Source organism: Tasmannia lanceolata, unplaced genomic scaffold (assembly GCF_043159265.1).
Source record: "Tasmannia lanceolata isolate RefF3 unplaced genomic scaffold, GAP_Taslan_0.1 ptg000006l, whole genome shotgun sequence".
In the NCBI taxonomy this organism is placed as follows: domain Eukaryota; kingdom Viridiplantae; phylum Streptophyta; class Magnoliopsida; order Canellales; family Winteraceae; genus Tasmannia; species Tasmannia lanceolata.
Genome location: NW_027518683.1, coordinates 50,086,367 through 50,096,245, shown reverse-complemented (window position 1 = coordinate 50,096,245; position 9,879 = coordinate 50,086,367). Strand labels below are relative to the sequence as shown.

The window sequence follows — 9,879 nt, the reverse complement described above, 5'->3', positions numbered from 1 at the left end:
ACGGCAATCAGGTCACTTCATTGAGTTCACTCCTTCAAATGTGAAGTACATCAGCCCCTATGTATTTATCATTTCCTAAAGCCATTATTAAAATAGAGATTTCATATGTTGTGTGCAAGTGAAGTACAATATTTTTTCAAAAGGTATCTTGGGTCCATTTCATAGGATGATTGAAACAGTTCATTTGTTGGGCCACAACATAACGCATAATTCATCTCTATAGGATCATCCTAGCCCTCCAATTTATAAAGGTTTATATGATGTGTAGTCCCTCTACATATCGGAGTGTTAGGATCATCTTATGGAGATAATTTACAAGATACATTTCCAGATCAGAGGGTTAGGATCATCTTATGGAGATGATTTACTTGATACCATGTATTTACACTATGGTCTAAACAAATGAACCTCTATAAATTGAAGGATTAGGATTGTCCTATTGAGATGATTTATGAGTAAAGCCTATTTACATTGTGTCCCAACAAATAAACCTCTATAAATTAGAGGGTTAGGATCATCCTATCAAGATGATTTACAGCTTATTTACATTGTGGCCCCACAAATGAACAGTTTGGATCATCCAATTAAGTGACCACACTTGAAGAATACTAGACTTCACGTGCATACAACATAGGATGATTCAAACCATTCATTTCTTGGGACCCAGCTCCATAGATAGTTGGATTAGGTCCTAGGACCATCCTATGAAGTGGGCCCCGCACTACTATTTTGAAAAATACTGGACTTCACGCGCACACATGATATAAAATCTCATCAAAATAAGGCAGGGAGGATCTCACTCCCCTGCTATTTTTTGAACCCTAGAAAAGCCCTCAAACCCTCAGAACCCTAGAATGAGCGTGTCGAGAAACCTTCTAGACGAGGCCTTAGGGTTAGAAAATGGAGTCTGGTCTCGTGGTCATGTGGTTCTGGTGGAGGATTGTGTTGAGACAAACGGAGCTTTCGTGCTCCATCATCTTCTAAAACGCGCCCTCGTTCCCGAACGCACCTCCGTCGTCATATTCGTCTCTCTCGCTTACCCTTTCTTCCATTACGATCGCATCTTGAGAAAACTCGTAAGCTTCATAAATTTTCATTTCTCTGTTTCTCTAGTTTTTTGTTTAACAAACCCTAGAAAAACCCTCAAGTAAAGTTCATGAACATGCCCATTAGGGGTGGACATGGTTCGGTTCGGTTGGGTTCTGGGGCATACCCAGAACCGAACCATATATAATCGGTTCCCTAAAATTGGAACCAGAACCGAACCATATAAGTTTGGAACCGACCCGAACCAGAACCATATATAATCGGTTCGGTTCTGGGTTTACTCAACCGAACTACAAACAGCCAAACACGTATATATGGACTACAAACAGCCCTGTCAAATTATATGTGAACAGGTATATATGGACTACAAACAAGTATATATACCTGCATATCAAAGTTTTGGGCAATTCCTAATATACATTATCCAATGCATATCAAAGTTGGGATAACATTTATATATGGACTACAAACAGGCCCTATCAAATTATATATGAAGTTATGAACTACAAATTTGGGCAATTCCTAATATCCATTATCAAATTTGGGATAACATTTATATATGGACTACAAACAGGCCCTGATATCCATTATCCAATGCAAAAATCAAATTAAACCAATTCCTCATGTAAGTAAGGTCGGTTCTCAGTTCGGTTCTCGGTTCCGGGATCCCAAACCCAGAACTGAACCGAATATCCACCGGTTCCAAATTTTCCGAATCGGAACCGAACCATATATAGCTGGAACCAAACCGAACCGAACCAAATATACCGGTTCGGTTCAGTTCCCCGGTTCGAACCGGAACCATGTCCACCCCTAATGCCCATATAATTAGGAAAGAATATTTGGAAGAAGAGCATGTTTAGTGAAGACCCAAAAGTATAGAAATGATAGATTGGTTGTTATGACTTATGAGCGAGGTTTTAAATTTCGGTTTCGGTACCGATTTCGGACCCCACCGAAATCCGAAATTTCGGCGAAATCTCGTAATAATTAAAAAAGATTATTTAATTAATTTCGAAATTTTGGACTGAAATTTTGTAACATTTCTTGTTTTAAAAAAAAAAAAAATTTCTCGAAATTTCAGCCGAAATTTGGGATTTCGCGAAATTCCAGATTTCGGCAAATTTCGGTTTCGGTCTCCACCGAAATCTGATTTCGGCCGAAACTTCAAACCATGGTTATGAGTCTTATGACTAACGATGATACTTGGTGATTTTTATTTAGTTTTTGGTTTGGGCTAGTTGTGTTGGGCCATAACAAAGAGAATATGGACAATGCTTAGTGATCTTTAGTTGATTTTTGGTTTAGGGTTGATTTGGTAACATGGGATTAGAATTTAGGATACTTTAAGAAGCTAATTTAGAGAGATGTTGATGGTTCTTGAAAATCTCCAATTAGAGAAAGGGTAGTGGGTTATGTCTTTGGGCAGGATCATTTAATTTACCTGTTATATTGTTTTGGGTTTGCTTTAAAATAGAACTAGGATTTGTTGATATTGATCTAAGGGTTGAAATTGATCATAAACGACTGTTTAGGATTAAGTAGTGTTTAAAAACCTTGATTTGGACGAGAACTAGGCCAATGTGAAAAGGATCCTACTCAGGTGTGTCAATGGTTGACATGTCCAACTTCTCAATTAATTTGCACGGGTCGAAGGAGTTTTCTTAATGGTTATTCAAAGGACTTTTTGATTGACCTGGTTGGGCAAAACTTTTACTTGGATGAGAACTCGACCAAGGGAAAACCAAGTCGGAATCGAACAAGTTGATGATTGACAGGGAGTTTTTAAATAATGGGATTAAGCTATAAGAGGTTTTGGGCTCACGTATATGCTCTCTTTTATAGAACTCATGATGATTTAATAAAGAGTTAAAGAGTTTTGCTTTTGATCTTAAGGTTCAAATTTATCCAAAACCATTGTTTCTCTCTCTCTCTCTCTCTCTCTCTCTCTCTCTCTCTCTCCAGCTTTGTTTGTGAACTGAAGACTGATCAGTTGCTTGCTTGATTGTTCAATTCTCCAGCGAGTTTCTACGTTTTATAGATTCCGAGTAGATTATTTACATCATGTTCTTTTTAATTGATAATAATTAAGTTGCTTATTACTCTTGACTAAAATTTTTCTCAAAGAAGTATGGTATGATAAAGTTAGGGAAATGACACCCGCACTCCCTTGTTTGATAATGGCACTCTACACTTAATTAACCACTTTTTTGATGGGCTGTCGATTGCAGCGAGGAAATTGCAACAACCTTTAAGAGCTAATTAGAAATGTGTAAAGAGTGCAGTTCCATTATCAAAACAAGGGAGTGGGGATATTACTTCCCTCAATTTATCATGAAGGCGCAATTAATGATATGGATATTTGAGGAATACATGGTATTTACTTTTGTCTGGTTCAATATTTTCCATGAAAGTTATTATTTTTGTGACAATTTGTTGTCTGTTTTAAGATCTTTAATTCTGTGTAATGGCTCTTGCTGTGTGGGTTTCCCTACTTTTGTGGGTGCTATCCAAAAATTTGTAGTTCTCAATCAATGATTTTGTGTTGAAATTTTGTAAAACAGGGTTGCAATTTAATGGCACAGAAGGACAACAATAGATTTGTTTTTCTTGACATGCTTAAGCTGGAATGTCCAGGTGAGATGGCCAGGTAAAGAGGTTCTTGTACCATCTACCTCAGTTTTTTGTATTGCAAGTGAAATTTACTGGTGGTTTACTTTTCTTTTAGAAGTGAAAAATGAATGGTTTGGACAAATATGTTCATTGTGATTTAGAGAAAATTTTATTAGAGCTTTCTGAGTGAAAAGAAAGAAATGCTGCTTCATGGTTGGTGCTTTTGCCATATGCAAGCTGAAAACACATAACGTCCAGGCGGGTTCTGCTTTTTTTTTAATTGCTGAAATTTCATTCAGAGAAAAGGACCGAGATGGTCAAATACAAACAGGAAAGAAAAAAGCAAGAAAAATACAGGAAAAGATTAAAATACAGGGAACTAAAGAACCAAAGAAAACTCAAGGCAGTAAAAAATCGAACTGCTCAAGGGACACCAGACGGACCCCCTCTTTGGCTAGCCTATCTGCCACCAAGGTTTTAAATTTCGGTTTTGGTGTCGGTTTCGGTCACCACCGAAACGTTTCGGTTTCGGGCTGAAATTTCGGCCGAAATCATGTAAAATTATGATGATGATTTCGTTTTTTTTTTAATTTCGACCGAAATGTCTAAAATTTCGGCGATTCCAATGGAAATTTTGGCTATTTCAGTGAATATTTCATAAATTTCAGTGGGAATTATAACATTTCGGTGGACTTTTCTAAAATTTCGGAGGAAATTTTGTAAAAAAGGCTAAAAACGACATTTCAACCGAAATTTCGGAATTTTGGTGAAATTTCGCCGAAATCTTGTAAAGTAACGACTTCATGTCAATTTCGTTTCGGTCGCGGCCGAAACCGAAATAAGTCGGCTTTCGTTTCGGCCGAAATTCAAAACCATGTCTGCCACCCCATTAGCAGATCTTCTTATATGGCGAAAGGAGATACTCGAGCTCCCCATTGTGGTGTTTTTTTTTTCTTATTTTGTACTCAGATATGACTTTGATAAGTATCTGTTCTCATTATATTAATCACATGACAATAGATCATTTTTGACATGTTCCAATATCAGGGGAGGATGGAAATAACATCACTGAAGGTGGACTGATTGGATTGTATGGGAAAATTCAAAGAGCTGTAGAAGTTAATTCTTTGCCTGAATGCAATCGGGGCTTCATAACCATTATGATAGACGATGTGTCTCTTTTGGATGTGGCTGCTCATGGTTCTGTAGATTATGTCTTAGACTTCCTGCATTACTGTCGCACTTTAACTTCTGAACTGGTGAGGAAACAGATATTTAGAACTATGCTTCTTTGCCTTGTTGCCTGTTCTGAATTTCAATTGCCACGTTTTTTTTGGCCATCAGATTTTTGCAATTATTGTTATTCCTTTTTATGTTAGGATTGCTCGCTATTTATGCTGAATCATGAAGATATATATTCAAGCATGGCGGGCCCTAGACTCATTTCACAACTGGAATACCTCGCGGACATCATCATAAAAGCAGAACCTTTGGCAACAGGTTTGGCTACTGATGTGCATGGACAGGTAAGCTTGCAATGATGGGCTATATTCAATTTGTCGGTATATGAGTATTGAATATGTGAAACTGTCTTCCCATCCCAGACTTTAAACAAAATTACTAAGGATTGTGAATTTTGATACATAAGTTACATAAATATCTTCTATGTTGGGATTAATAAAGAACACTTCCATTTTTAATTTTCTTTGATTAATAAAATGCCACTAACAAATGCAAACAATTTTCTGTAGTTGTTTTAACGAAGAAAAACGAGAAAAAAACAGTTTCTTTGTAAACTTGTGGTGGCCCACACCATGCTCCAAATTCGAGGTTATACTGAAAAATGTGGTATCTTGGAAAATTTGGGGTGATTTCAATGCTGCATAATTGTAATCCCTACTGTTGAAATTTAAACTAAATGAGCGTGGAAGCCACTGGTGAAAATGTTTGGGTGGAGGACAGGACTAGGTTATCTGTGGTTGTGTTGGAGCATAGGACAATCCTCGTGAGGATGGATTCCTCAAAATTGATTTTATGACATATCATGATGCAAAAATTTTTGATGAGTGAATTCAAAACGTGGGAACTTATAGATGGAGTATGGTCCTCATTTGTGAGGGAAAAGCATTTTTGCAAAACAACGGTGCTATTTTTGATCTTTCTCGAGTGGGAGGTGAAAATTCTTACAAAAGGCAGTGATTTCTTACATATAAAGGTTATTGAGGAGTTATGATCGCATTAAAGGAGCTTTCCTTGATGTTAGAAGAAGTGGAGAGCCTTCCATCATTGGAAGCAAGTATAGAATTTGGGGTCACAGAGGGCTCTACAAGAACTTGTTATGGTATTGCTGGAGCTGCTTAGCCACCTGCTGAAGAGAAGATCAAGGAAATTCCAACAACTGTAGTGGAGGGGCAGGCATTAGTTTGTGCAACCAGTACGACTACATTCTATTCCTATTTGCTTGTCTTCCGTTCCCGAGCAATTTCTGAATATGGATAGAAACAAAGCATTAAGCTTTTAAAATTAAGTATGATGTTTAGCACTTTAGGATCCTGTAATGGTGCATGGGACAAAATCAAGCTGGTTGTTCTTGTTCCTAAATCCTGTTCCACACCTTTATCCTAAAATGGTGGAATTAGATGGGTCCTTGTATGGATTGGTGATGGAACCCTTTATCTCCTATAGAGAGAGACTCAATTTTGCTAGAGGAAGTATTTATTACGATTATGAGGGAGGGGGCATCCTATTCATCAGTGGGAGTGTTTGTCAAGGGATAAGCTCTAGAGGTGGGTTAGGGGCAAGGTTTTAAATTTCGGTTTCGGGGGGTGATTTCAGTCCTCATCGAAACTGAAATTTTAGGCCGAAATTTCGAAATTTCGGGCGAAATCCACAAAATGAAATAAAACAATATTTTATTCCATAGAAAATTTCGACCGATATTACCGAAATTTCAGAAGAGTATTATTTAACGGAAACAAATCTACTTTTTTTGGGTGAAATCCGAAATTTATGGGGAAACGAAATTTCGATCTGATTTGTATGATCCTCTAAAAGAAAAAGAAGTGCATGCACGTATTTTGGAACCACCTAGGAGTGAGTTTCTTCTTGTCCTATTAGTGTCAAAGATTCTATTGAAGCGAAATGATGGTGGCTCTAATGAAGTTGTTAGAGTCTAAAAGATTAAATAACGCCTTCTCCAACAGCTTAAGCTTTTGGAGTAACTGGTAGTTTCACAGAAGTGATGGTGCTTCTTTTGCAGAAGTAACTCCATAGGACCTCCGAGAATTAGGGTCGAAGACGACCCCCCTCCTCTCTCCTTCCTGGTCAGGGACCCCAAACCGGGACTTGACGGTGGGGGAGAGGTTAACACTAAATTGAATCCATATAGAAATAGTATCATGGACCGCGACACCGGGGCTTGACGGTGGGGGAGAGCTTAACACTAAATTGAATTCATATAGAAATAGTATCATGGAGCGTGACACCGACAAACCATTTAGCTTTAGAAGCCCACTTAGAAACTTCATCATATTTCAGTTTATAAATTTTCTGATTGGGTTAGTTTTATTATTAAATATCCAATCATTTATATCTTCCACATTTTCTATATTATTGAAGGAAACAAGGACTTGAATGATGATAACACAGACATCTGGACGCACATTTAAAAGACTAAAAATGAAACTCCATGTCTGAATCCCTCTAGGGCAGTGACTAAACAAATTGGTGGGGCACTCCATTGGGAAGCCACAATGCACACAATCTTGGGCAAGCTTTTAGGTTTAAGTTTCAATGTGTTTTGATTGTGATGCAAGAAGTGCTGTGGGAAGCAAAGGTTCTAAAAAAGAGAAAATGCTGGAAGTGGAAAATAGTAACGAAGCAATGGGTTGGTTTATCATGATTGTCGCTTTGCTGCCGTTCCTTTGGGATTAGGTGCAAAGGGGTCGGTTTTTGTGGAGGAATGTATTGCAATCATATTTTACCATTCAAAGAAAATGTAAGGAAGCAATGGGAATAGTAAAGAGGGAATGCGTGGGAAGCATCATGAAAAGTGAACATGAAGCATATGATGTAACCATCCTCGTTGGGAGGAGAAGTGTGATCAGAAGTGAACCTGAAGCATGTAACCATCTTTGTTGGGAGGAAACGAGAAGCATATGGAAAGAGATAGGGCTAGTGTAGGTTAGGGGGAAGGGTTATTGTACGTTAAGATTATTATGAGTTAAAGAATTAGATTATAGCTACAAGTTGTTGATATTTATATTTTACAATCTTGATGTTTTTCAAGCAATGAGAATAGTTTTCCATAAAAAAATTGTTTTAAGTTCTATTTGAAACCTACAATGAGTTATTTATGCTCTAATCACACTCCTTTGGCATTGCCAAAAGGAGAAAGTACTCTTTTAGGAAAAAAAACAATCACCTAAATTGGGAGCATACTCTTAGGGGCCATTTGGATACGCGGATTTTAGAATCTTGGATTTCCTCAAAATCCTGGATGGGAGATAGGAGAAAAAGGCGACTGTCCCTTTCGCTTCTCTTTAGAATCATGACGGCAACTCTATTCAAAATCCAGGGAGGGCTGGATTGGAGGTCTTATTCAGAACGAAGACGGGTGAACAGTGATGTCTCTTATTCAGAGCTGATTGGAATATATGATGCGAGCGAGTCAGAAGTGAGGGCGCTATTATTCGGCATCAAGTGGTATTCATCATATTCCTCTAAACCTCTAATTGTAGAGGGGGATTCGGCTAATGTGATCGCCTGGGCTACAGAAAAATCAAAGAGACTTGGCGGCTTAGGAACTACATTGCGGAAGTAAAGGACTTAATCCATTCAATCCGGCCAATTATCAAACACAGGAGACACTCGGCTAACGACTTGGCTAAACAGGGTGTCTCCCTGGATTCAATGAGCATTATACTTCCGGGGAATGTAATGGGGGCTGGGGATGGGTAGTTGTTTATTGTTGATGTTCTATCTCTGTTGTAATGGTCACGGGATGATTGGCCCGGGCTCCGGCTGGGACATCTTGCCCCCTGATCGGTTTTTTCTTCATTAATAAAAGTCATCTTTCGAAAAAAAAAAGAATCTTGGATTTGAAGTAAGAAATCCAGGTTTTAGAAATCTCTCCCCCATCCTGAGATTTCTAAAACCTGGAAACATGGGATGATCTCCTACTCTCTTGCTGATGGAAAGAAGGGCGAGAAATCAGAAAATAATGGCTGATCTCCTTCTCTGTCTCCCACCTACGATTTTGAGGAAATCCAAGATTCTAAAATCCATGTATCCTAACGGCCCCTTAGTTTAGAGGAAGTGTTCTCGGAGATTCACAGATGCTATCTAGGATATTCTTGTTGTGATCAAGGGCCACACCATGGGGATTTAGCTTGTTTGTTAACATTCCAATAGTGATGGTGATCAACTTACTCATTTGGGTGTTGACAGTGATGCGATTTTAATGTTCGATCATTTCTCTCCCCAAGGATTTTCATCTTGTGTATTTCATCTTGTTCATGCTAGTTTTCCTTCTTCTCTAGACCTCTCCATTCTTGTTATCTTTTGACTTTGATTAATCTTATTACCATTAAAAAACTAGAGGAAGTGTGCGAAAAGCGATCTTCCAACCCCATGCAAGCTGCTTGTAACTATGGTCTAAACTAATGTGTTAATCCTATATGAGGCTGTCCCATTTTTTGTACCGGTTCTGTGGCATCATTTCATGATATGAGTCTTTCGAAGCAGATTCTTTCTCCATTTCTTCTTGTTTCCATTGATTTTTATTTTTCTTTCTTTTTTCATATTCGCTGCAGTTGACGGTTGTGAACAGGGGAATTCTCAATGAAGATGGACATTCTAGCAACAAGATCCGTAATTTCCACTTCAAAATCAAGGAGAATACTGTTGAATACTTTTATCCTGGGACCAGGACTTAGAAGAGGCCTGAAACCAGACTCGAGAAAGCATGTATAAATTCATTCACATGTCAACTTATGGTTTATTTCTTACATATTTTAATCTGTACTTAACAAAAAATTTCTCAAGCCTTGCCAACATGTATGCACAAGGCTAGTCAATAATGAAAAAGAGCATCCATCAAGTGGGAATTTGATTTCTCGCAAAATTGGGAAAGATCTCAACTCAACTAAGCCTCTGTCCCAAACTAGTTGGGGTCGGCTGTTGAATCCCTTAGAAAAATTTCATGAAGAAGGTGAAAGG

The 9,879-nt window shown here is 38.1% G+C and overlaps 1 protein-coding gene across 1 annotated transcript; it reads left to right on the top strand.

Annotated features, from left to right (window-relative positions):
* The first annotated feature begins 803 nt into the window (after positions 1-803).
* LOC143880469 (elongator complex protein 6-like) lies at positions 804-9,716 on the top strand. Its single transcript, XM_077383507.1, has 5 exons — positions 804-1,076; positions 3,612-3,684; positions 4,708-4,919; positions 5,040-5,186; positions 9,474-9,716. Exons 1-5 carry the CDS (start codon positions 855-857, stop codon positions 9,594-9,596), a joined length of 777 nt encoding a protein of 258 aa, XP_077239622.1. The 5' UTR covers positions 804-854; the 3' UTR covers positions 9,597-9,716.
* The last annotated feature ends 163 nt before the right edge of the window (positions 9,717-9,879 follow it).